This window comes from Ornithorhynchus anatinus, chromosome 2 (genome assembly GCF_004115215.2).
Source record: "Ornithorhynchus anatinus isolate Pmale09 chromosome 2, mOrnAna1.pri.v4, whole genome shotgun sequence".
NCBI lineage: Eukaryota > Metazoa > Chordata > Mammalia > Monotremata > Ornithorhynchidae > Ornithorhynchus > Ornithorhynchus anatinus.
Window position 1 is genome coordinate 112,819,815 of NC_041729.1, and position 26,158 is coordinate 112,845,972.

Genomic DNA, 26,158 nt, shown 5'->3' on the forward strand with positions numbered 1-26,158 from the left:
CTGAAACAAAAGTACAGGGAAAGGAAGTCGTACCCTTGTAACCTTATACTGAGTGAAGAAAACATTAAATACGTTTAGTAGGATAAATAGGCAAATTACAACTTAGCACATTCCTATTCGCACAATTGGAAAAATTAAGTATCTTGTTCTGCTTCTCCACAGACTACCAGTACAGTGGTCTGCACCAGAGTAAGCACTCTATCAATACCATTTCTTGATTACCGCTATGAGGAATTATCCTCCATTTGTTGCTGGGAAATACGTCTGGGGTGCAACTGGACTTGAGACCTGAGGAACCCGTCAGAGTCATTTTAATCGAAAGTAGACAGTAATGTTTATGACTGCCTTAAATGACTTGGAGTTTGACAAATCCATATTTTGATTTCCACGACACCAATGGAGAGAGAAAAAGATGGACTGCCGCCAATTGGCCATACGTGACAGTTTTCAGGGGGAAAGAGGTGGCCAGGTCCTCTACTTATAATTGCACTTGGTGCCGGTCAGAAAAAGTCGCAGTCATCTCTTGCATATCTGAACAGAAAGGTCAAATTACATTTCTCTAAGGTCACCCCATTTGAGCGGTGCTGTTTTTAAAAATGAGGCTTGGCCACCAGCTTTCATTCATTCAATAGTATTTATTGAGCGCTTACTATGTGCAGAGCACTGTACTAAGCGCTTGGAATGAACAAGTCGGCAACAGATAGAGCCAGTCCCTGCCCTTTGACGGGCTTACAGTATAATCGGGGGAGACGGACAGACGAGAACAATGGCAATAAATAGAGTCAAGGGGAAGAACATCTCGTAAAAACAATGGCAACTAAATAGAATCAAGGCGATGTACATTTCATTAACAAAATAAATAGGGTAATGAAAATATATACAGTTGAGCGGACGAGTACAGTGCTGAGGGGATGGGAAGGTGGGGGGGAGAAGCAGAAGGAAATGGGGGGAAAAGAGGGTTAAGCTGCGGAGAGGTGAAGGGGGGTGGTAGAAGGAGTAGAGGGAGAAGAGGAGCTCAGTCTGGGAAGGCCTCTTGGAGGAGGTGAGTTTTAAGTAGGGTAGCTGAATGAAACCTCCCCACCCAATGTCATGCTTGCAAATTACTGGGAACCGGGTGAGGGAAAAGTTGGGGGTGAGGGCGGTGTGTGTATGTGCTGTGAGTAGTGGGTGTGGGGGTGTGTAGGGGAGAGTCATTCAATCGTATTTATTGAGCGCTTGCTGTGCGCTGAGCCCTGTAATAATTGTGGTACTTGTTAAGTGGTACTTGTATGTGGTACTTGTTAGGGAAGCAGCGTGGCTTAATGGCAAGAGCTCGGGCTTGGGAGTCAGAGGCTGTGGGTTCTAATCCAAGGTCTGCCACTTGTCAGCTGTGTGACCTTGGGCAAATCACTTAACTTCCCTGGGCTTCAGTTCCCTCATCTGTAAAATGGGGATGAAGACTGTGAGCCTCAGGTGGGACAGCTGATTACCTTGAATCTACCCCTGTGCTTAGAACAGTGCCTGGTACCTAATAAGCGCTTAACAAATACTGAGGAAAAAAAGTGCTTACTATGTGGCAGGCACCGTACTAAGCGAGGGGTTGGGTAACAGCAAATCGGGTGGGATCCAGTCCCTGTCCCAAGCCTCAATCCCCATTAGAGGAGGGAACTGAGGCCCAGAGAAGTGCTTGGGAGATAATATAACAATAAACAGAGACGTTCCCTGCCCCCAACGAGGTTACAGTTTAGAGGTTGTGTGTGGAGCTGTGTAGGGGGGAGGAGTCATTTATTCATTCAGTCGTATTTACTGAGCGCTTGTATGCTGAACATTGTAATAACTGTGCTACTTGTTAAGCGCTTACTATGCGGCAGGCACTGTACTAAGCCCTTGGAATACACAATTTGGCAACAGATAGAGACCATCCCTGCCCACAGTCTCAACGGGGGAGACAGAAAGCAAAGCAAAACAAGATATCATCATCAAGATAAATAGAATCAAGGAGATCTACACCTCATTAAATAAATAGGGTAATAAATAATGTCTACAAATGAGCACAGTGCTGAGGGGAAGAGGGAAGAGCAGAGGGTGGGGGGGAGGGGGAGCAGAGGGAAAAGGGGGGCTGAGTTTGGGAAGGCCTCCTGGAGGAGGGGAGCTCTCAGGAGGGCTTGGAAGAGGGGAAGAGCAGAGGAGGGAACTGAGGCCCATTCATTCAATAGTATTTATTGAGCGCTTACTATGTGCAGAGCACTGTACTAAGCGCTGGGAATGTACAAATCGGCAACAGACAGAGACAGTCCCTGCCCTTTGACGAGCTTACAGTCAAATCGGGGGAGACAGACAGACAAAAACCATAGCAATAAATAGAATCAAGGGGATGTACATCTCATTAAAACAATAGCAATAAATAGAATCAAGGGGATGCACATCTCATTAAAACAATAGCAATAAATAGAATCAGGGGATGTACATCTCATTAACAAAATAAATAGGGTAATGAAAATATATACAGTTAAGTGGACGAGCACAGTGCTGAGGGGAAGGGAGAGGGGGAGGAGCAGAGGGAAAGGGGGGGGAAGGGGGCTTAGCTGAGGGGAGGAGAAGGGGGGCAGAGGGGCAGCAGAGGGAAAAGGGGAAGCTCAGTCTGGGAAGGCCTCTTGGAGGAGGTGAGCTCTAAGAAGAGAAGCCCAGAGCCGTGTGACTGTGGGCAAGTCACTTCACTTCTCTGTGCCTCAGTTCCCTCATCTGTAAAATGGGGATTAACTGTGAGCCCCACGTGGGGCAACCCGATTCCCTGTATCTACCCCAGCGCTTAGGACAGTGCTCTGTACATAGTAAGCGCTTAACAAATACCAACATTATTATTAGAACAATATGGCGAAATGCAGTGACATTCCCTGCCCCCAACGGGTTTACAGTTTAGAGAAATATGTGTATGGGGGGGAGGGAGGGCTGTCGCGGTGTGTGTGTGACCATTACCCTATTTATTTTGTTAATTCGATGTACATCGCCTTGATGCTATTGTTTTTATGAGATGTTCTTCCCCTTGATTCTATTTATTGCCATTGTTCTTTTCTGTCTGTGTCCCCCGATTAGACTGTAAGCCCGTCATGGGGCAGGGACTGTCTCGATCTGTTGCCGACTTGTCCATTCCAAGTGCTTAGTCCAGTGCTCTGCACCTAGTAAGCGCTCAATAAATCCTACTGAATGAATGAATTCATTCACCTCCGCCAAACGAATTCTCTTCCCCTCTTCAAAACCCTACTGAGAGCTCACCTCCTCCAAGAGGCCTTCCCAGACTGAGCTCCCCTTCTCCCTCTACCGCTCCCCTTCGCCTCTCCGCAGCTAAACCCCCCCTTTTCCCCCCTTTCCCCCTGCTCCTCCCCGTCTCCCTTCCCCTCAGCACTGTACTCGTCCGCTCAACTGTCTCTATCTTCATCCCCCTATTGATTTTGTTAATGAGATGTGCATCGCCTTGATTCTATTGACTTGCTATTGTTTTAATGAGACGCACATCCGCTAGATTCTATTTATTGCTCTTGTTTTTGTCTGCCCGTCTCCCCCGATTAGACTGTAAGCCCGTCAAAGGGCAGGGACTGCCTCTGTGGTGGAATGAATGAATGAATGAATGAATGTGACGGGGGGGGGGGGGCTCGGTGCGGGGGGCGCGCGCCCAGGGCTGGCACGGACCCCGGCGGGGACGAGCCGCGCGCGCTCGCGCGCACCAGGCCACCCCGGGGGGGGGGGGGGGCCCCCGCCCCCCGCCTCCGTCCTCCTTGGGCCCGGGGGTCGCGGGGGCCCCGACGCCCCTCGACACTCACATGGCGGCGGCGGCGGTTGACGGGGCCGAGGGGCAGCGGCCGGCTGGGCTGGGCGGCCCGGGCTTCCGGACTACGGAGGCCGCGAAGGCTCAGTCGGCGTTCGCTAAAGCCGCCCCCTTCCCCCCTTCCCTCCCTCCCTCCCTCCCTCCCTCCTCCCTCCGCGCGCCGCCCTCCGCGCTCCTGGGAGCGGGCCGAGGCGGCCGCGAGTCCTAGCGCCGGCCGCACGGCGGTCCGGGCGCGCAGCCAGGGAGGCGCGCAAACAGCTGGTCCCGGGGACGGCGGCGTCCGCCACCCGGCCACCGAGTGGGCAGGCCCTGGGGCTGGGGGCGGGAGGAGCGGCGGGAGGGGCCGGGGATCCCCGTCCCGTCGGACCCCGCCCCGTGGGCGCCTTCTCCGAGGCGGGCGAGGAGCCGCCCCGCCTGGCGCCCCTCCCGCGACGGCCCGCGCGCGGACCCCCTGCGCTCGGCCGCGCCAGGCCAACGGCTCGGGCGGCGGCGCTCCCGGTCCCCGGCCCGGTCCTCGCTTGGCAGGTGAGCCCGGCGGCGCTTCCCCTCCGGTCTAGCGCTTAGGATTGCTGCTTTGCACCCAGGCGGCCCGGGTTCGACTCCCGGGAGGGGAATGGCCTCCTCTTTTTCCTCCCTCCGACCGCCCTTACAGCTGTGGCCGGTCCTCCCGCGCTCCCCGTCCCCGGGCGTCCCTTTGGACCGCGGGTCGGGTGTTGGAATGGTATTTATGGAGCGCTTACTATGTGCGGAGCGGTGGACTCGGCGCTTGGAATGTCGCCTTGACCTTCCCCACCCTCGCCCCCGAGGCTGAGCGGCTCCGTCCCCTCGGATCCTACGTGCCCGGCCCGAGGGGGGCCTTTCCCTGGGCCCCCCGTGCCCCCCGTGCCCCCCGCCCGGCCCAGGGCTGTAGTTTTCCAGCCCCCCGGGAGCTGCTTATTCCCTCCTGCTCCTAGTTTCGGTCTCCCTGCCCTGCCCTCACGGCCAAGTTTTTCCTCTCCCCCTTCTTCCCGAGCAACGCTTGGGTGTGTTTCTCCAACTTTCCCTCCCCCTTGATGCTGGGAAACCGTGGGGAGTGGCCTTCTCTCTTTTCCTGTCTCTCTGGGTCTGGCTCTCTCTCTCTCTCTCTCTCTCTCTCTCTGTGGGTTTGTCTCTGTGGATCTGTCTCTGTGGATCTCTCTCTCTTTGATCTCTCCGTGGATCAGTCTCTCTTGGATCTGTCTCTCACTGTGGATCTGTCTCTCTTTTATCTGCCTCTGTGGATTTCTCTCTCTGTGGGTCTGTCTCTCTTTGATCTCTCTGTGGACCTGTCTCTCTCAGTGGACCTGTCTCTCTCTGTGGATCTGTCTCCCTTTGGTCTGTCTCTGTGGATCTCTCTCTGTGAGTCTGTCTCTTTTTGATCTCTCTGTGGACTTGTCTCAGTGGACCCGTCTCACCCTGTGGAGCCGTCTCTCTTGGATCTGTCTCTCTCTGTGGATCTGTCTCTCTTTGGTCTGTCTCTGTGGATCTCTCTCTGTGAGTCTGTCTCTCTTTGATCTCTCTGTGGACTTGTCTCAGTGGACCCGTCTCACCCTGTGGAGCCATCTCTCTTGGATCTGTCTCTCTCTGTGGATCTGTCTCTCTTTGGTTTATCTCTGTGGATCTCTCTCTGTGGGTCTGTCTCTCTTTGATCTCTCTGTGGACCTGTCTCTCTCTGTGGATCAGTCTCTCTTGGATCTTTCTCTCACTGTGGATCTGTCTCTCTTTGGTCTGCCTCTGTGGATCTCTCTGTGGGTCTGTCTCTCTTTGGTCTCTCTGTGGATCTGTCTCTGGCCTGTCTCTGTGGGTTTGTCTCTCTTGGGATCTATCTCTCTGTGGTCTGTCTCTGTGGATCTCTCTCTGTGGGTCTGTCTCTCTTTGGTCTCTCTGTGGACCTGTCTCTCTCTGTGGATCTGTCTGTCACTATGGATCTGTCTCTCTTTGGTCTGCCTCTGTGGATCTCTCTCTGTGGGTCTGTCTCTCTTTGGTCTCTCTGTGGATCTGGTTCTGGTCTGGCTCAGTGGGCCTGTCAAGGTGGGTTTGTCTCGGTGGGTCTCTCTCTGTGGGTCTGTCTCTCTCGGGATCTATCTCTCTTTGGTCTGTTTCTGTGGATCTCTCTCTGTGGATCTGTCTCTGGCCTGTCTCTGTGGGTCTGTCTCTGTGGGTCTGTCTCTCTCAGGATCTCTCTCTCTGTGGTCTGTCTCGGTGGATCTCTCTCTGTGGGTCTGTCTCTCTTTGGTCTCTCTGTGGACCTGTCTCTCTCTGTGGATCTGTCTCTCACTATGGATCTGTCTCTCTTTGGTCTGCCTCTGTGGGTCTCTCTCTGTGGGTCTGTCTCTCTTTGGTCTCTCTGTGGATCTGGCTCTGGTCTGTCTCTGTGGGCCTGGCTCTGTAGGTTTGTCTCGGTGGATCTCTCTCTGTGGGTCTGTCTCTCTCGGGATCTATCTCTCTTTGGTCTGTCTCTGTGGATCTCTCTCTGTGGGTCTGTCTCTCTCTCTGTGGGTCTGTCTCTACGGAGCTCTCTCTGGTCTGTCTCTGTGAGGCTGTCTCTCTCTGTGGACCTATCTCTGGTCTGTCTCTGTAGGTCTCTCTCAATGGGTCTGTCGCTCTCTGTGAGTCTGTCTGTCTCTCTGTGGATCTCTCTCTCTTTGGGTCTGTCTCTGTGGATCTGTCTCTCTCCGTGGATCTGTTTTTCTTTGTAGGTCTGTCTCTCTCCGTGGGTCTCCCTGTCTGTCTCCGTCTCTGTCTCTGTCTCTCTCTGCCTGTGTGTGTCTCCCTCCCTCTCTCTCCCCCTAATTAGGTTTCGTTTAATACAAACAAAACTCTATCCCTCCCCTCCCGTTCTTTCCCCTCCCCTCCCCTCCCCTCCCCTCCCCCGCGGCCCTCTGGGCTCCGGAGATTCTCAAGCCGATCTGGGGACCGAAAAGGGTGATTATGTTTGGTGAGCTCGCTCGGGAGCAGGCCCAAGGGGCTGACCGACCCACCGGGCTCCCTCCCTCCTACCCGGCCCGGCCCGGCCCGGCCCGGCCCGGCCCGACCAGCCCAGCCCTCCCCTTACATGTCAGACCCAGATTGGCTCCGGCTCCCGCATCAGGCCCTGATGGTGTTTATCACGGAATAACCGGCTCTTGGGCGTGGGGTTGGCCCCAAACTGGAGAACAGGCAGAAGAGTCCCTCCTCCCCAGTCTTGCAGTTGCAAGACTTTGGAAAGGAGGCGTCCAGATTCACTTCGCGTTGAGTTTGTTTTTAGCCTCGTTCCCCAAGGGAAGAGAATCAGCCCGACCGAGGAGTTCCTGCTATGGGAAGGCGGGGGACAGGGGAGAAAAAGAAGGAAAAAGCCCCCCAAAAGAACTACCCATGTTAGTCGTTCTGTAGATGGAAAAGTGAAACTTGTCTCTAATGTCCTCTAAATAAACCCCATATTTGAAATACTGTCTGCAGAAGAAATGGGGGGGGGGGGGGGGCTGTGTACAAGGAGGGAGAAAGTTGGCAGGAGAGCGGGGAGGGGATGTTATAACAAAGTTTTACTGTATTTTTAAATATAGAGGCCTTGTGTTGATTATAAAGAAGAGCCAGCTGTGGCAGCATGGGAGCTGCAAATGAAACAAAAGCCTTATCTTGAAATTCAAGTTGTGGAAATTAGTGAAATTAGAAAATTGGTTAGCTGAGGGATTGAAGTCGCGGGGTTATGAGGAACAATTCAAGGGGGAAAAAAACCCGACTTGGTGGAAAGTCAAAATGACGTTGCTAAACTTTGGAGTTTTCTCAGTGTTTCTGTTCTAAACTGGGTGTGTGTGGTTTGGGTATTTTGTTTTTCTTTTTGTTTGAGAAGTTCAGACATTGAAGCCAAAGGACGTTTTTCAAGTACTGGGTATTTGAGAAAAATCTATATGTATATACCATACAGGCAGTTTGAATGGAAGAATGATTGGTATGGTTTTTGGAAAGTACCTCAGAAATCAATATTAAAAAATAAAGTGTGTGTGTGTGTGTGTGTGTGTGTGTGTGTGTGTGTGTGTGTGTGTGTGTGTGCTATTTCTCTGTTTAGTTGCTTTTTGCTTAAAGAAGGTGTGGTTGAGTGGAAAGAACACTGAACTAGTTCCTACTCCAGACCCCTGCCACCTACTGCGTGATTTTTGGAAGATCACTTTACCTCCTTATGACTGACTGAATATCACCAAAGGTTAAGGAATCTTTCTGTAGAGTATGTGAAAGAGTTAAATGGAACGCTAATGGCTAAAGCGATTATTTAGCATTACGTTTAGGTAAGAAAGCAGTTATTTGTTCAATTAGTACTCATCCTTAAGGGCATGATCTTGCTTTCTTTGTGACTTCACTATATGTTTTACCAAAAGTGCTAAATTAATTGTTGGTTAGTGCTGTCAGGTTTTGAATTTCCTTTCCTCGACATTAGCAGGCAAATAATAGCTTTAAAAATAGCATGCCAGAATGGAGGGAAGAAAACTAGAATTTTCAATCCTATTTAACTCTAAAGTATAAGGGGAGGACCTATAGTTTCATTTTTACTCTGTGCTGCAGTGTTCTAGGTCCCCAGGGCCAATTGGTATGAAATGCAAGTGGTGGCAGTGAAAGGATGAGAAAGAAGGACAGTGAGAAGGAGATAATGGATTTTATAATGAAATAGTTTTAATGGCATGTACTCTTTTGCTCGCCATTTGGGGTTTGCGAAAAAAGCAATTGAATCTCTCACTTCCAGAGGGAGAATTCTAGAGTCTTGAGCCTAGGATGATTGGTGAATTTGGCCAAAAATCTTGCAGTGGTCAAGGTAGACTTGAAGTTTTAAAACAGAATTGTGCAAGTCGTGGAAAGCCGAAACGTGAAGTTGCTCCAAAATGGTTTTGCAGTTTTCCAGTTAAAGGGTCTTGAGGCAAATAGCAAATTAAGATCTGGGCACACAGCGTGGTAACGTGGTTCACTTGAAAGAGCACAGACCTGGGAGTCAAAGGCCCTAATAATCATTTATAAAAATAATAAATAATTGTGGTATTTAACTGCTGACTAGGTGCCAAGCACTGCATTCATTGTGGGCAAGGAACTGGGTCTCCCAACTCTGCATAGTACTCTTCCAAGTGCTTAGTACCTCTAAGCACTTAATAAATACCACTGGTTGATTGATCGATTGTACTAAGTTCTGGCATAGACAAGATCATCAGGTCAAACACAGTCCCTGTCCAGGTGGGACTCACAGTCTAAGGGGGAGGGAGACCAGGTATTGAAGAATCTCCATTTTACAGATGAGGGAACAGAAGCCCAGAGAAGTTGACTTGCCCAAGATCACACGCAAGAAGTGGCGGAGCCGGGATTAAATCCAGCCTCTCTGACTCCCAGGCCTATGCTCCTTCAACTAACCCATACTGCTTTTAATCCTGGCTTTGCCGCTCGCCTGCCATGTGACCGTGGGCAAGTCACTCAACTTCTCTGTACCTCAGTTTCCTCATCCCTGAGATGGAGATTCAATACCTGTTCTCCCTCCCCTTCAGACCTACCAACTCGGTTATATTGTACTCTTCATGGGTTCTAATCCCTGCCCTGCCACTTGTCAGCTGTGTGACTTTAGGCAAGTCACATAACTTCTCTGTGCCTGAGTTATCGCATTTGTAAAATGGGGATTAAGACTGTGAGCCCCATGTGGGACAACCTGATTACCTTGTAGCCCCCCCAGCGCTTAGAACTGTGCTTGACACATAGTAAGCGCTTAACAAATGCCATCATTATCATTACTCTCCCAAGTGCTTAGTTCAGTGCTCTGCACACGGTAAGCACTCAGTAAGATTGAGTCAGTCAGTGAACCCCATGTGGGACAAGGTCTGTGTCCAACCTTGGTTGTTGCACATTCCCCAGCACTTAGAACAGTGTTTGGCACATCGTAAGCATTTAAGAAATACCACTTTGTTGTTGTCATTATTGTTAAAACTTTGCTTCTGTAAGAAATTTAGTTGAGCAAAAAGAACAAAGCCCAGAGAGAAATGATTTGCTGATCTCAGCGCCATGGAGTGGTTTAATAGGGGACTCTTAATATAAAACCTAAATATCTTTGAGTCTTGATTTGATCAGTATTAAAAGTTCAGTAGTGTTTTTTAATGTATTTAGATGTGGGGCTATCGAATGATGAGAAATTATATGAGACTGCCACCTAGTGGAAGAAAGAAACTGTGCTGAAAGTTCAATTTAGAGCACAAAAAATGACAGGCATTATTATTAATTTTCCCAGATATTTCCAATAGTCACTAATAGCATAAGCCAAGCCAGCACTTTCATTAGATTTATGAAAGTAGCTTTGATTCAGTTGTGGTGGGTACGGGAAAGGGAAAATGGAATGCATTCCAGTCTGGTAACTTGCCTTACTACTACTACTAGTAATGGTGGTATTTGTTAAGCGCTTACTCTGTGCCAGGCGCTGTATTAAGCGCTGGGGTGGAAACAAGCAGATGGGGTTGGGCACAGTCCCTGTCCCACTTGGGGCTTCCAGTCTCATGCCCCTTGTGCCATGCTCCTGATGCCACCCTGAAAGGAGACGAGGCAGGGAAAGGGCCCGCACGGGCATTATGGATACTGCTGAAGAAATACTGGGCTGGCCGCGGGGACAGTGAGAAGAGAAGTCAGGCAAGATGGGCTCATATTCTTGACCCTTTGGTTAGACTTGGCCTAAATCTGACTTATTCCCTGAATTAATTTATGCATCAGTAAAACTACGAATCAATTTAAATGAAAGGTTCAGGAAATGTTTCACTTTGCTTTCTAGAATTCGTGATTGCTAAAGTCTTTAAAGCTGATGAGCACTTCAAAAACTATACTGTTGTAGGAGGTTTACTGTTTGTGGAATTCCCTAGTAAAGGAGAGACCTGTATTAAAACATTAATATTAAAAGGGATGGTGAGGCAGCTATGGTATGTAGCAAATTTAGAAGCAGGCCTCCTGTGACCTTGTTCAGAACAGGAACGAGCCAGAAAAACACAAGAGAAAATGAAGAATCACATTTATAAAAATTTTCTGATGATAAAATGTACTTTCTTTACTGTTTGGTAATAGTTTAACAAGATAATTCATTCTTTCATTCATTCGATCATATTTATTGAGTGCTTACAGACATATAACAGGCACATTCTTGCCCACAATGAGCTCACAGTCTAGATAGAGGAGGATGAATGGATGAATTTAAACCATCTCCTGGGGTGTTTTCACCGAATCATTTGGGGTTGAAAACCATGGTTTTAAGTCAAGTAGAACTAAATGGTGTACAGCACGATACCCGCCCAGTTGTGGTACCTGAAGGGCCCCTGCACAGGACTCCTCCCCAGATTTGCTGTGCCTGGAATTTCAATGTTTTCAGAGGAGGTGAGGAGAAGGTGGGAGTGGGGTGAAAGTGGGAGGGGGAGGGGATGCATTGGGCACCTGTCTTCATCCCCCACACTGAGAGCCTACAATGTTTATAATAATGATGATGGTATTTATTAAGCAATTACTAGGTGCCAAGCACCTTTCTAAGCACTGGGGTACATACAAGGTAATTGGGTTGTCCCATGTGGGGCTCACAGTCGTAATTCCCATTTTACAGATGAGGTAACTGAGGCCCAGTGAAGTGACTAGCCCAGAGTCACACAGCTGACAAGTGGCAGAGCGGGGATTAGAACCCACAACCCTTGACTCCCATGCCCGTGCTTTCCACCAAGCCACGCTGCTTCCCGTAGTAAAATACTATACTAGATGCTTGGGGATATGCAGAAATAAGTGAATTAAAGACTCTAGAGTGAATTAAAGTGAAATAAAGACTCTAGCTAACCCACAAGGAGCTCACAATATAGGAAGGCAGACCTAGACACAATTAACCATTTAGCAGTATAGATTCACAGTATCAGTAACTCAGCAACTCCTGGTTGTTGAGTCCAGGGAAAGGCAGTTTTTACCCCAATGTGGTAGAATTTATGAAAACTTCATTCCTTTACTAGCCTCTTCTCTTTAGAGTCAAGGAGCCAGAAAATGTCAGTAAATGGAGCACATGTACCACTTTTTGCAAGTTTATTACAATTTCTATAGTCTAACCATTTTTCATCATTGCTCTTTAAAGAAAGTAAAGAAATTCAGTGTGAAAGCCACCTATTCATTTGCTGCCTTTCCCTTGTTTAGGCTTAACGTAGCTGCTGGAGAAAATTTGTTAGTCACATCTTCTTGACATTTTATGCTTAAAACCGTACCTTTCTCCATTGGACTACCTAGAGTACTACTCATTACTATGTACGTGAGAAAGTAAATCTTGATTAAATAATACCTGGAATCCATCACTCAGGTTGATTTCTCTCCCTGCTGCTTGTCAGTGGGAAAAAGGAGGAAGGTTAGGAGCTGAATTAAATTATATGGTAGGGTGAGGCAGTATTGTTTTACGGATAAGGAAACTGAGGCTCAGAGAGGTTAGGAGATTTGCCCAAGCAAACCTGTCCCGAAGATGGGACTAGAATCTCAGATCATATTCTTTAAAATGGTATGCATTTGCATGGGTTATGAGGGGCAAACATTTATTGTACCAGAACATGGTGATAATTTCTATGTGCTTTACCACACCATTGGCCTGTATGATACAGGAAATGGAAATTTCCCCGAAAAATGCAGAAATTAGAGTTCATTACTGCTCACTGCCTAGATAGCTTGTTTACCTAGAATCCAAACTTTTTTTAAAACAAAAGACAATTCCTTTTGCTTAATCAAATACAAATGTTCTTGGCAGTAGAGCAGCGTGTCAGAGTTGACAAGCGGGGTAGCAAAGGGATATGGCCTGGGCTTAGAGGGAGAGCATGACCACCGGGGATGGTATAAATCCCAGCCGCTGCTAAGCTTTCAGCTTGGCCAGGACCGGAACAGCACCTGGGGAAAGGAGACAGAAGATGCCATTAAACATGACTACAAGCTGATGTTTGGCCCATTTGCTGAGTAGGAGGAAACTATTTTTGTTTAGTTTACCAGGCCCTAGTGGTGCTCTGACTTTTTTCCATGCTTAGTCAGAGCATTCAAATCTCCCAAGGCCACTGGGTTTTCAAGTGTTGGTATCACCATCATCAGTCCATCCAAATACTTTAGAAACTTTCATTTTGTTTGGCCAGACCTGTCATTTGCAGGGCACGGCTCCTCGGGCTTCCATGATTCCAAAAACTTCTTTTCCATCACTAGAGATAAAATACGGCATTTTTTGATGATACGGGATGAAATCTTGTAGAGATGTCCGTAGCCCTTCAACGGTCTCTAGAACAAACCTTCTACTATGGAAGATACAAAACTTAAAGAACCTGTCAAGGTGAGAAGACAAGGCACTTGCTCCAGCTTCTGACAAAGTTGTGGCAGCAGCCCTGCAAGATGATAAAGCACTTGAACTCGTAGCCTACCTGCCAAGATCCAGAAGTGTGAAAGGTATGCCCTGCCTAAACACTTGGATGAGGTTTCCTCAGCGTATTCAACCCAGAAGCACTGCTCTCGGGTCTCATTCATTCATTCATTCATTCAATAGTATTTATTGAGCGCTTACTATGTGCAGAGCACTGTACTAAGCGCTTGGGATGAACAAGTCGGCAACAGATAGAGACAGTCCCTGCCGTTTGACGGGCTTACAGTCTAATCGGGGGAGACAGACAGACAAGAACAATGGCACTAAACAGCGTCAAGGGGAAGAACATCTCGTAAAAACAATGGCAACTAAATAGAATCGAGGCGATGTACAATTCATTGACAAAATAAATAGGGTAACGAAAATATATACAGTTGAGCGGACGGGTACAGTGCTGTGGGGATGGGAAGGGAGAGGTGGAGGAGCAGAGGGAAAAGGGGAAAATGAGGCTTTAGCTGCGGAGAGGTAAAGGGGGGATGGCAGAGGGAGTAGAGGGGGAAGAGGAGCTCAGTCTGGGAAGGCCTCTTGGAGGAGGTGATTTTTAAGTAAGGTTTTGAAGAGGGAAAGAGAATCAGTTTGGCGGAGGTGAGGAGGGAGGGCGTTCCAGGACCGCGGGAGGACGTGACCCAGGGGTCGACGGCGGGATAGGCGAGACCGAGGGACGGCGAGGAGGTGGGCGGCAGAGGAGCGGAGCGTGCGGGGTGGGCGGTAGAAAGAGAGAAGGGAGGAGAGGTAGGAAGGGGCAAGGTGATGGAGAGCCTTGAAGCCTAGAATGAGGAGTTTTTGTTTGGAGCGGAGGTCGATAGGCAACCACTGGAGTTGTTTAAGAAGGGGAGTGACATGCCCAGATCGTTTCTGCAGGAAGATGAGCCGGGCAGCGGAGTGAAGAATAGACCGGAGCGGGGCGAGAGAGGAGGAAGGGAGGTCAGAGAGAAGGCTGACACAGTAGTCTAGCCGGGATATAACGAGAGCCCGTAATAGTAAGGTAGCCGTTTGGGTGGAGAGGAAAGGGCGGATCTTGGCGATATTGTAGAGGTGAAACCGGCAGGTCTTGGTAACGGATAGGATGTGTGGGGTGAACGAGAGGGACGAGTCAAGGATGACACCGAGATTGCGGGCCTGCGGGACGGGAAGGATGGTCGTGCCATCCACGGTGATGGAGAAGTCTGGGAGCGGACCGGGCTTGGGAGGGAAGATGAGGAGCTCAGTTTTGCTCATGTTGAGTTTTAGGTGGCGGGCCGACATCCAGGTGGAGACGTCCCGGAGGCAGGAGGAGATGCGAGCCTGAAGGGAGGGGGAGAGGACAGGGGCGGAGATGTAGATCTGCGTGTCATCTGCGTAGAGATGGTAGTCAAAGCCGTGAGAGCGGATGAGTTCACCGAGGGAGTGAGTGTAAATGGAGAACAGAAGAGGGCCAAGAACTGACCCTTGAGGAACTCCAACAGTTAAAGGATGGGAGGGGGAGGAGGCTCCAGCGTAGGAGACCGAGAATGATCGGCCAGAGAGGTAAGAGGAGAACCAGGAGAGGACAGAGTCCGTGAAGCCAAGGTGAGATAAGGTATGGAGGAGGAGGGGATGGTCGACAGTGTCAAAGGCAGCAGAGAGGTCAAGGAGGATCAGAATGGAGTAGGAGCCATTGGATTTGGCAAGAAGGAGGTCATGGGTGACCTTAGAGAGAGCAGTCTCGGTAGAGTGGAGGGGATGGAAGCCAGATTGGAGGGGGTCTAGGAGAGAATGGGAGTTAAGGAATTCTAGGCATCGATTGTAGACGACTCGTTCTAAGATTTTGGAAAGGAAGGGTAGTAGGGAGATAGGACGATAACTGGAGGGGGAAGTGGGGTCAAGAGCGGGTTTTTTTAGGATGGGGGAGACGTGGGCATGTTTGAAGGCAGAGGGGAAGGAGCCCTTGGAGATCGAGTGGTTAAAAATAGAAGTTAAGGAAGGGAGGAGGGCAGGGGCGATGGTTTTAAGAAGGTGAGAGGGAATGGGGTCCGAGGCGCAGGTGGAGGGGGTGGCACTTGCGAGGAGGGAGGAGATCTCCTCTGAGGATACTGCAGGGAAGGATGGGAAAGTAGGGGAGGGGGTTGTTGGGGGGGAGGGGAGAGGCGGAAGGGTGACTTTGGGGAGCTCAGACCTGATCGTGTTGATTTTCGTGAGGAAATAGGTGGCCAGATCATTAGGGGTGAGAGATGGGGGAGGGGGAGGAACAGGGGGCCTAAGGAGAGAGTTAAAGGTCCGGAACAATCGGCGGGGGTGACGGGCATGGGTGTCGATGAGGGAGGAGAAGAAGCTTTGCCTGGTGGAGGAGAGGGCAGAGTTAAGGCAGGAAAGGATAAATTTGAAGTGTGTGAGGTCGGCTCGGTGCTTGGACTTTCGCCAGCAGCGCTCAGCAGCTCGAGCATAGGAGCGTAGGAGGCGGACGGAGGAGGTGATCCAGGGCTGTGGGTTAGTGGAGCGAGAGCGGCGGAGGGAAAGGGGGGCGAGAGAGTCTCAAGGCAGTCATCTTGTCTTATGCTGTGTGAGTCATCTCTGACCCTTAGCAATTCCATGGACAGATCTCTCCCAAAACGCTCCACCTCCATCTACAGTCGATCTGGTAGTGTATCCAAAGAGTTTTCTTTGTAAAAATACAGAAGCGGTTTACTATGGCCGCCATCCTCACAGTAAACTTGAGTGTCTGCCCTTCACTCTCTCCCTTGCCACTGCTGCCCAGCACAGGGGAGTCTTGACTTGTAGTTGATTGCCTTCCACTCGCTAGCCACTGTCCACGCTAGGAACAGAATGCGTATGCCTCGCTTGACTCTCCCTCCCGTAGCCGAGACTGGTAGAGGAGTTTCCAGGTGTGATCTTGAGGGGGGAAGACAGTCATACTACTTTCAAATATTGTGGGTATACTGATTATGTATCTGTAAATGTTTGTTGGGCCATATAAAATGCCATCACAAACCTCATTTAGAACTGCTATAGAGGGGTCACTAGCTCTCATCACAAGTTTAGAGGAATGGGATTTTTTACCTAGAGATACAGAACTGGCGGTGGAAAAAGAAAGCTATGAAATGCTACAGTCTCTGGGGAGCACTGAAGACATCCTTTAAACAAAAACGGTGGTGCTAAAGACTTCCAAGATTTTGCTCCCTCAAGAGCATTTGTGAGATATTAAGGAATTCACCCATAACTAAACTGAACTAGTAAAATGGTGAGGTTTTTGTTTGTCCAGACCTGTCATTTGCGGGGCATGGCTCCTCGGTTTTCCATGATTCCAAAAATTTCTTTTCCATCCCTAGAGATAAAATATGGCATTTTTTTGACATGAACTTCTCATGTCTGATGAAAAAATAATCACCATATTCGTCTTGAATGGGTATTCGTCTCAAATTGGTCAGAGGAAGACTTGTAAAGAGAATCTCTTGTAAAAATTACATTTGGGCCAAGAATACTGAAGGGCTGAAGTTCTTACTCTCCTAGTGGGAATAAAATTAGAATAACAGACATTGTCAGCCCTTGGAAGTTGCACCACAGCGGACACACTACTATACTTCATACAGAAACATTTATTTTTAGCTCCCAAGCCCCTTCTGAGTTGTAAGCATTTTTATTTTTCTGGCACTATTTCCCTGACACACTCCTGTACCCAGTAGATCTTGGGCATGCAGTTTTACATAGCCATATTCTCCCCTGGGCCCTTTTTGGACATTTATTTTTATCTTTTTTTGTTTTTGTGTTCATATTCCTGTGCCTGTCATGCCAGGAACTCTGGAAATTACTGGAGATTTTTGCCCAAGTTAGTGCTTAGTGCTTGCATCGTGGCTTTCAGGGCTCGGCTCCCGGCACTCCCAATGCGCCGCAGGCCACCTGCATGGGCTTTAGTCACTGCCGACGGCGCCCCGGACCCCTCTCCTCACCAGTGGGCCTCTCGCTGCCCGTCTCCTCTCCACTGCTACTTGGGGCTCTGCCGCTACCGCCCCGGACCCCTCTCCCCACCAGCTGGCCAGATGACTCCCGTGGTTACCCGCTGTCCCCGATGGCACTCAGGACCCTCGAAACCTCCTGTACTGGACCGCCATGCTGCCTCTCTGGGGAGCCGCACTGGCTCTTCTCCACAGTAGTGAGGAGCCTCCATCCCGGCCTGCCTCGCTCCTTCCCGGTGATGGCATGAGCAAAAAGAGTCACAGCCTGGTTGCGGCTGCTGGAATGGGGACCACTGAAGTGGGCACCGTGGCCGCAGTTGGGACTGTGGACTCAGAGCGAGAGGAACCGGACAATTCTCCTCTAGCCACTGTACCTTTCTGATATTTGTTCTTGTCTTTATCTTATCTTAGTGCTTGGTTTTCATTGTTCGTTAGGGATCTGTCATCAAGTCCCCCCCCCCATTTTTTTTGGAAATATGAATCCCTTGAGGAAGAGAAACCATGCCTAATTCCTACCTGTGTATTCTTTTCCAGCGCTTAGTACACTGCTCTGCACACAGTAAGCACATTACTGTTACTACTACTGCCTATCAATCAATCAATGGTATTTATTGGGCGCTTACTAAATGCAGAGCACTGCATTAACAGAATTAACAAGCACATACTACTCCGCAGGTTTTCATTGTCGTTGCATAATTCAGCTTGCTCTCTCCTGGCACGTTGATATTTTCTTATGATGCCCACATTGTCATCAATCTACTCTTTTTTTTTTCCCCACTTATATGTGTTAGTACCATTACTTCTTAGCAAACATGGCAGGTTCCCTGCATTCCAAATTAAGTGTACTTTTATGCTGCAAAATCTCAGGGCTTTCTGTTGGGTCTCTAATTTGTAGTCAAAATAGCATTTGTGGATAATAAACACCAGATTAAGGTTAGATGCAGACTTTTATCTTGTGATTAATATTTGTGCCTAAAGTGCCCAGTATTTCAGTACAAGAAAAGGATTAATATTTCTCCTCTGTTTAACAAAACATGCCATCCTTACAATAGGCTCTCCTGTTACTAGAATGAGATGTTGTAGAATGAGATGTTCCCATGACCAGAAGGTAAAATGGTCACGTGAGGCAAAAGAACTAAAATATATTCTTCTTAAGATTTCTTTTTTAATTTCTAACAGTAGGTGCAGAGCTGAAAGATGAGGTGGATCATGCCAGAGTTTTAAAAAAAATACATTCAGTGGTATTGGATCGATTTGGCAACTCTTCATTCTGTTATTTAGATGGAAGAAGGAAAAAACAATTTCAATTAATTCTACGCTGAGGAAAAACATTAAAATGCTTGCACTCTGTACATACTAGACACTGTGGAAGAATTAAGCCTGAAAACCAGGATGGGAAAGAAAGAGAATTATGGAACTCACTAACCAGAAAGCTAAATGAGAATCTTTAGATAAGCCAGGAAGAGATCAATCCGTCAATCAGTCACATTTATTCAGTAGCTTACTGCATCCAGAGCACTGTGCAATATAAGCGCAGTACCATGTAAACAGGGATAACTATTTGAGACTAGCCATGTATAATCTTGACATTTAACCCCTAGGAATGAGTAGTGTTTTGAGCTAATCATTGTCAGCTAGAGAAAGGCCAGTTTGTATTTCTGTATAAAAAGCATATTTTTGTGGAACATGCCCACTTCTGGTCCTCCTATTACTTTCAACCTCTGGATTTTGGAACAGGATCAATTTTGCTTCACTTTCACCAAAATTCCTCCTCCTGATACCCCAGGTAAAGCCAAGAGCTTAATTTGGTCTGTCCCTCGGCCCTAGTCCTTTGGTGGGGGTGGGAGGATAAGAAGCTGTAACATCTGTCCCCAGCAGACATTTACTTCCATTTTATTCTTGTCCCTTCAGAGTTGACTTCTACAACTTGAACACTGAGAGGGCTAGATGTACGGGGCAACTCTAGAAATAGATAAAGATATCTTTGTATAAAGATACAAAGGTGTTCTGTGAATTATTTCACTTTCTGAGGACTAAGATTGAAGATGGGCTCTATATCTTTCCATAACTCCTCCCTCTCATGTCCTCCATTCTAGCAAAATCAACAGGAGTGAAGTCGCACTTGATCCCAGCTGCACTATTCTGGTGGCCCTCACACAGTCCACGATCATCAAAATAGCAGTTGATAGACACATGCACGTAGGGAGCAGTCTGAAATTGCTAAATTGGGCAGCTGGACTCTTTCTATACCATCCAAAGTCCCTGAGGTCAATGGCATGATTGTTGTGATTGTGTACGGTGGGTGTTGTCCGAGCAACTAGCAGCAGGCCTGGAGGCTGTAGGTGAGCACTGCCTGACTGTAAAAGCCTTCTAAAGTTAAAAATATTTTCTCACTGATACCCCAACACCTGGATCCCACACCTAGATCTGGGGCAGGTTATTATTGGAGTACTTACATTTGTCTCAACCATTGAGATCTCAAGGAAAAGGCTGGGAGAAGTCATGTTTGTCAGCACTTAGAATGGTGCTCTGCACTTAGAACAGTGCTTGGCACATAGTAAGCACTTAACAAATACCATCATTATTATTAAAGATCTTGGGAAGAGCCTCAATAATTTTAAACCCCTCCAAAATGTCCATCTGCCACTCAGGGATATTTATGTAAGGCTCGCATAAACTCTAAGTGATTATTACAGCATTGATTAAGGGCTGACAATGTAGCTATAAGGCTACAAGATCAGACATAGTCCAATTCTCACAGGATTTACACTTTATCTTAATCCTCATTGAACAGATGAAGAAACTGAGGTGCAGAGAGATGGAGTGACTTGCCCGAGGTCACCAGCAGGTCAGTAGCAGAGCTGGGACTAGAACCCGCGTCTCCTGATGCGGACTCCTGTAGTGTGCTTTTTCTGATGTCTCACCTGCTCTATTTAAACCTGTAATAAAGTGCCCACTCAAGAGGCTTATGCAGAAAATAACCCTCCCTTCTCTGTCTCATGACTGCCTGCAGAAGTGGAAAGTAAGAAGGGCGAAAGGCTTAAGTACTTGCTGCATAAGCTTACTAAGTGATACATAAGGATACTAAACACTTAGTACAGTGTTTTGCACAAAATAAGTGCTCAATAAATATGATTTATTTTATTAATGATGTGTATATATATAATTCTGTTTATATTGATGCTATTGATGCCTCTTTACTTGTTTTATTTCTATGTCTGTCTCCTCCCCTTCTAGACTGTGAGTCCGTTGTTGGTAGGGATTGTCTCTATCTGTTGCAGAATTGTACTTTCCAAGCCCTTAGTACAGTGCACTGCACACGGTAAGCCCTCAATAAATGCGATTGAATGAATGAATGAATGAATGAATGAATGAATGAATGAATGAATAAGGTGCCCTGTAGTGGCCCAACCCAGCCTGGGCCTCCATGGCCTGACCCTGATGGGAGGGAGTTATGAAATATGGAATCCAGCCTGTTCCAAATCTTTAGTCCCATTAGATAGAAGTTATCTACACCACTCTGCTTCTCATTAATAATCATGTTTTGATGCACACATGCATGCAGATAGAGATGTGACACTGTCACGTGGCTCATGGGGGGCAGGGAATTCATCTGTCAACTCTGTTGTATTGTACTCTCCCAAATAGTACAGTGCTCTGCACATAGTAAGTGCTCACATGCCATTGATAATGATGACTCAGCAGCCTGAAGTGGGGCCAGAAGGGCCCTCCACGAGCCACGTGACAGCGTCGTATTTCGCTCTGCAGGCATGCATGCATCAAAACATGATTATCAATGAGAAGCAGAGTGGTGTAGTGGATAGAGCATGGGCCTGGGAGTCAGAAAGACCTGGGTTCTAATCCTGGATCTGCTATTTGTCTGTTTGTGACCTTTAGAATTCACATAACTTTCCCGGGGTCTCAGTTCCCTCATCCATGACATGGGAATAAAGACTGTGAGCCCCATGTGGGATAGGGACTGCGTCCAACCCAATTTGCTCCATCCACATATGCCAGATCATCACTCTCCCCATCTTCAAAACCTTCTTAAGGTTGTCACATCTTCTCCAAGAGGCCTTCCCCAATTAAACCCTCTTTTTCCTGCTCCTTCTCCCTTCTTTGTTGTCTGGAAGGGGCAGCGGAGCCAAGGTTGGGCTTTTTAAAGTTTGGAGATAGGTGGGTGTGTTTGAAAGAGGAGGGAAGGAGCCAGTGGAGAATGAGAGGTTAAATATAGGCATGAAGAAGGGAAAAGGGGTGGGCTCAAATGTTTTCATACGGTGCAAAAGGAAGGATTCAGAGATGCAGGTAGGAGGGGTAGATTTTGAAAGGTGATGGAAGATGGCTGGGAAGGATGAGAGAATGGATGTGGGGGTTGGAGGTGTCGTGATGATGATGGTATTTGTTAAGTGCTTACTATGTGCCAAGCACTGTTCTAAGTGCTAGGGTAGATAGAAGGTTAACAGGTTGTCCCACGTGGGGCTCACGTTTTTAATCCCCATTTTACAGATGAGGTAACTGAGGCACAGAGAAGTTAAGTGACTTGCCCAAAGTCACATAGCTGACAAGTGGTGGAGCTGGGATTAGAACCCACGACCTGTGATGGTTGGGGGAGTAAGGGGATGATCCTGCCTGACGGTTTCAATTTTGTCAGTGAAATAGATGGCAAGGTCATCGGGGGGTTGAGAGATCGGGAAGCCAGAGGTACATTGCAACATTTTGCAGAAGTGGGCCCCAGCCGCCCTTTGATTAAGCATCCAAACAACTTGCCTTGGAGATCCCGACATGACCCCGTCAGCTGGCCATCTCTGTCCAGTTGTCATCTTGGAGAGAAGTTGCGTGGCAGCCATCCTTGAAAGGGCCTGGGTGTTGGCCATATTTAGAAGTTCGCACAGCCCCTCACCCTTTGGTTCCCTGAAAGGAACAGCTTATCTCACTTACCTTTTGAAGCTGACCCTTCTCCATGGTCCAGTGTTCCAACTGCATCTGACGCTAGTCAATAATGATGATTTTGGAAGTTCTTTATGTCCAAAAGGGATTGTTCTTTTTCAGGTTCACTGTATTTCAAGGCTTGTCATTGAAGATGAATATATAAGACCTCTTGTCATGTTCTCCCTAGCACAAGATGGACTGATTGTCCAATTTAACAAAAATACTGATTAATGGATCAAAATCATAAAATGTTTTCCCAAAGCAGTTGTTTCAGTACTTTCAGTACATCGATAAGACTTGGAATTCTTTTCATTCGAAAAGTCTCTAAAATAAAGAGAATCCCCACAATGATGCATTTCTTTTAGAATCAGAATCTTACTGATATGAGGAAGTGTTTTAAAAAGTGAAACGTTTTATTTCTTCATTTTTGGATGACCTTTTCCTTAGTCCTTGAGGAAGAAGAAGGTCATCCAAAAGTAGGAAATGAAAACATTTTATTAATGTTTACTCAGATGAAGATAGACTTTTAATGTGAGATCAGAAAATGATTTCTAAAACGGAAGATTTTTATTTTAATTGAAGTAGTTGGAGAATGTTTCTTAATGTTAAAATAAACACTGAGGGAAAATACTATAATTCTGCTCAAATAAATGTAACGCTGGCAGTAATCAAGAAGTACAATTGATGTGGTATTTCCTAAGTGTTGGCACTTCAACATCGAGTCTGTGTAGTCTTTTTTTTTTTTTTTCATGTTATGCATCAGTTGAGGAGAGAGCTCACAGAGTGATTGTTTTTTTCACATAGAAAAGCACAGACTGGGAAAGATGTATTGGAAAAAATTGTATTTTTTTCCTCACCTGGTATTCTAAATAGATTATTATCAGTGGCCCACACCTGGGAGCTACCCTCCATACCTCCTGTAAAGTGGGGGCTGTTACCTTGTAGAATCTCGTATCAAGTAAAACCCGCATTATAGTACCCACCCTGTGTCTGGCACCACATCCATGCTCGCAGCCATTTCTACCAGCACCGCAGCATGGTGCCTCCAGACAGATACACACTGTTAGGATGTTTACAGATTCCATTATTGCATTCTATCCAAAATGGGTAATGAAAATACACATTCGGGCCGAACTTAGTGTAGGTGTCATTTGTGTCTTCTGTTCAATTTCCAATGAACAGAGAGCTTAGTATCAATCTGTTGGCGGCATTTACTATGTGCAGAGCGCTGTTCTAAGCTCTGGGGAGAGTACAACTGAATTAGCCAACACACTCCCTCCCCATAGCAAACTTACAGTCTAGAATTATTAGCATTCGTAAACACAGTTCAGCCAGGCCACATGCTGATTGGTGAAAAACAGTTTAGGAACACTAAAGCAGTACATTTTTGATCATTTGGCCATTTTGCAGCATAGTAAGAGAGAGCCAGTTGAAACGCAAACAGGGGAAGCAAACACAAATACTCATTAGGGTCAACAAAATAACTTCAGTACCTGCTTGTCTAGGAAGACATTAGCTATAGAAGATACTTGTCTCCTGGCAAGGAATTGCATTTATTTCTGCTCATTTCTTTGGCATTTCCCAATTAAGCAGACTCTTGCTGATTGCCCCCCCACCCCCCACCCGACCCCCACCCCTCTAAAAAGGGGGGTGAGGGGAGAATGGAATAATGTGAGAATTGAATTGAACATATATTTTTTTCAGGTAATTACATGGGGAAGAGTTTTAAAAATAGAACTTGTAAGTTTGGATTTGTTCTTTCAAGAAATTAATATTTATTGACTTTTTTGGCAGGATGAGGGAGAATCATTAAATGCCACCTCTCTCCAAATCAAACCAACTACACCCAGTTCTCCTATAATGTAGGGATTGTGTTGTACAAAACCCCATGTGAAGGAAAACCTGGGCTGAAGTATTCAGCACTGTGCTGAACCCTCGTAGAACCTCACATTAAATGAAACCCACATTATAGTACCCATCCCGTGTCTGGCACCACATCCGCGCACCCGGCCATTTCTTTCCACCCCAGTAGGCCAAATCCAAACGGGCTCACATCGGCAGACAAACTTGGCTTAATTTTTTAACAATGTTCTGGCAAAAAATGCATAGAGCATCTCCATTGAAATTTTCCAACAGAATGTCAGTTGGTATCTCCCTTCAGCATTCCAATCTTACTTCCTCCTATTTGCCTGCAAGGTGCGGTCTGAGTCTTTGGATTCTATTGGGAAGAAAATTCCTGAAGCACTTTATTTAGTCAAGAACTATTCTGTTGTTGGCATTTTCCACCATTAGGACAATTACACTAGGCTTGGGCTACATTAATTTATCACTCAGCCCTGAATGATGGGTTGGGTAAAAATGGTACAAAAAAGTTTTTGGTTTCTGGGCATATATCCACTATTTTTAGTTCATTTTATGTATATGATTACCTATTTTGAGATTTTTTTTTTTCAAGAATTTAGAACAGAGAAAGCAGCATGGCCTAGTGGAAAGAGCACGGCATGGGAATCTGAGGACCTGGGTTCTAATGCCAGCTCCATCACTTGGCTGCTGTGAGACCTTGGGCCATGTCACCTAACTTCTCTATGCTTTAATTTACTCATCTTTAAAATGGGGATTAAATCCTATTCCTTTGTACTTAGGCTGTGAACCTCATTTGGGACAGGGGCTGTGTATCCCAACCCAATTATCTATATCCACCCTGGTGCTTAGAAAAGTGCTTGACACAAAGTAAGTGCTTAGCAAGTTCCACAATTATTAAATATTAATAGTGCCTTTAGCACTTAGAATAGTTCCTGGCACATAGTAAATGCTTAACAAATACCATTAAAAAAAGAAAGATTCTAGTGATCGAGTAACCATTTTTGGTTAGATGTGGAAAGAGCATGGGCCTAGGAGTCAGAGGACCTGGATTCTAATTTCGGCTCTGTTCTTTGTTTGCTTTGTGACCTTGGGCAAGTCACTTAACCTCTCTGTGCCTCAGTTCCGTCATATGCAAAATGAGGATTCAATACCTGTCCTTCCTATACCCCAGCGCTTAGTATAGTGCTTGCCACATAGTACTTAACAGATAGCACATTTATTATGTCTTCTGCCCATCGGTAGACAGAAACTGAAATATTAAAAATCACAGATCCAAAAAAATTAAGGAACAAATAACATTGAATAAGGCTGCATTTGGGGAATGGATTAGTCGATCAATGGTATCAATCAATGGTATTTATTAAGTGCTTACTGTGTGTACAGTACTGTAATAAACACTTCGGGGAATACAATACAATAGACTTGGTAGACCGTTCCATGCCTACAAGGAGTTTACACTCTAGAGGGGGAGTTAGACATAAACAGATAATTTATAGATCTGTACATAAGTGCTGTGGGGCTGATGGTGGGGTGAGTAACAAGTGCCCCTGATTATTTGAACCACACTGAGACTTAATGTAGATCTGTAAGCGGGGATTTTATATTCAGCAGAGCACCAAAGAATGGTTTACAAATTTTCCACTTGTGAACTCTCTCATCCTCCCCACAATCCCTTTATTATGTTAGAAAAATGTTTTGAGGTCTCCAAGCAAAAGGGAGTGAAATCATAAGCCTTATTTCTCTAAAAAAATAAGAGCTAACTGGCAGCGATAGAAGGGAAGAAGTGATTATTCTGCAGGTAAGGAGATTTGTTCCACTGAACCACACTGCTAACTCCACCAAATACCTATTAGTAGTAATAGATCCAATCTCCACAACTCCTTCAGAACTTTTCCATTCCTCTCTTGGGAAAACCTGGCCTCCATTACCGATATACGTGGTCATCGTCTGATAACCTAATAATATAGACTTGAAACCCAAACGAACTAGTTTAAAGCAAAGAGGGATCTTTCCTATGATACTGCTTCAAATAAACATTGCTGGGGAGCTATCTTCTTGGTAGGTTAAATTGGAGTGTGGTAATGCCTTGAGGCAAGGATTCCCAGAATTATCAATTCATTCAATTGGATTTATTGAACGCTTCCTGTTTATCTACTGAATGCCCACTGTGTTCAGTAAGCATCTCGCAGTCTGCCGTAACCCCTATTTGTACCGTGTCTCCCCCTGACTAGACTGTAAACACCTTGAGGG

At 46.7% G+C, this 26,158-nt stretch overlaps 2 protein-coding genes across 2 annotated transcripts in view; one reads left to right on the forward strand and one right to left on the reverse strand.

Annotated features, from left to right (window-relative positions):
- Nucleotides 1-3,876, reverse strand: part of WBP4 (WW domain binding protein 4) — a 39,829-nt gene extending 35,953 nt beyond the window's left edge. The window contains exon 1 of the mRNA XM_029058759.2: nucleotides 3,798-3,876. Within this exon, the coding sequence (XP_028914592.1) occupies nucleotides 3,798-3,799 (2 nt within the window). The 5' untranslated portion in view covers nucleotides 3,800-3,876. The remainder of the gene's footprint in view (nucleotides 1-3,797) is intronic.
- A 364-nt stretch (nucleotides 3,877-4,240) lies between these two features.
- ELF1 (E74 like ETS transcription factor 1) overlaps nucleotides 4,241-26,158 on the forward strand; it is a 140,341-nt gene continuing 118,423 nt past the window's right edge. Inside the window, exon 1 of the mRNA XM_029058755.2 lies at nucleotides 4,241-4,327. The gene's annotated coding sequence lies outside the window, so the exon portion shown is untranslated. The remainder of the gene's footprint in view (nucleotides 4,328-26,158) is intronic.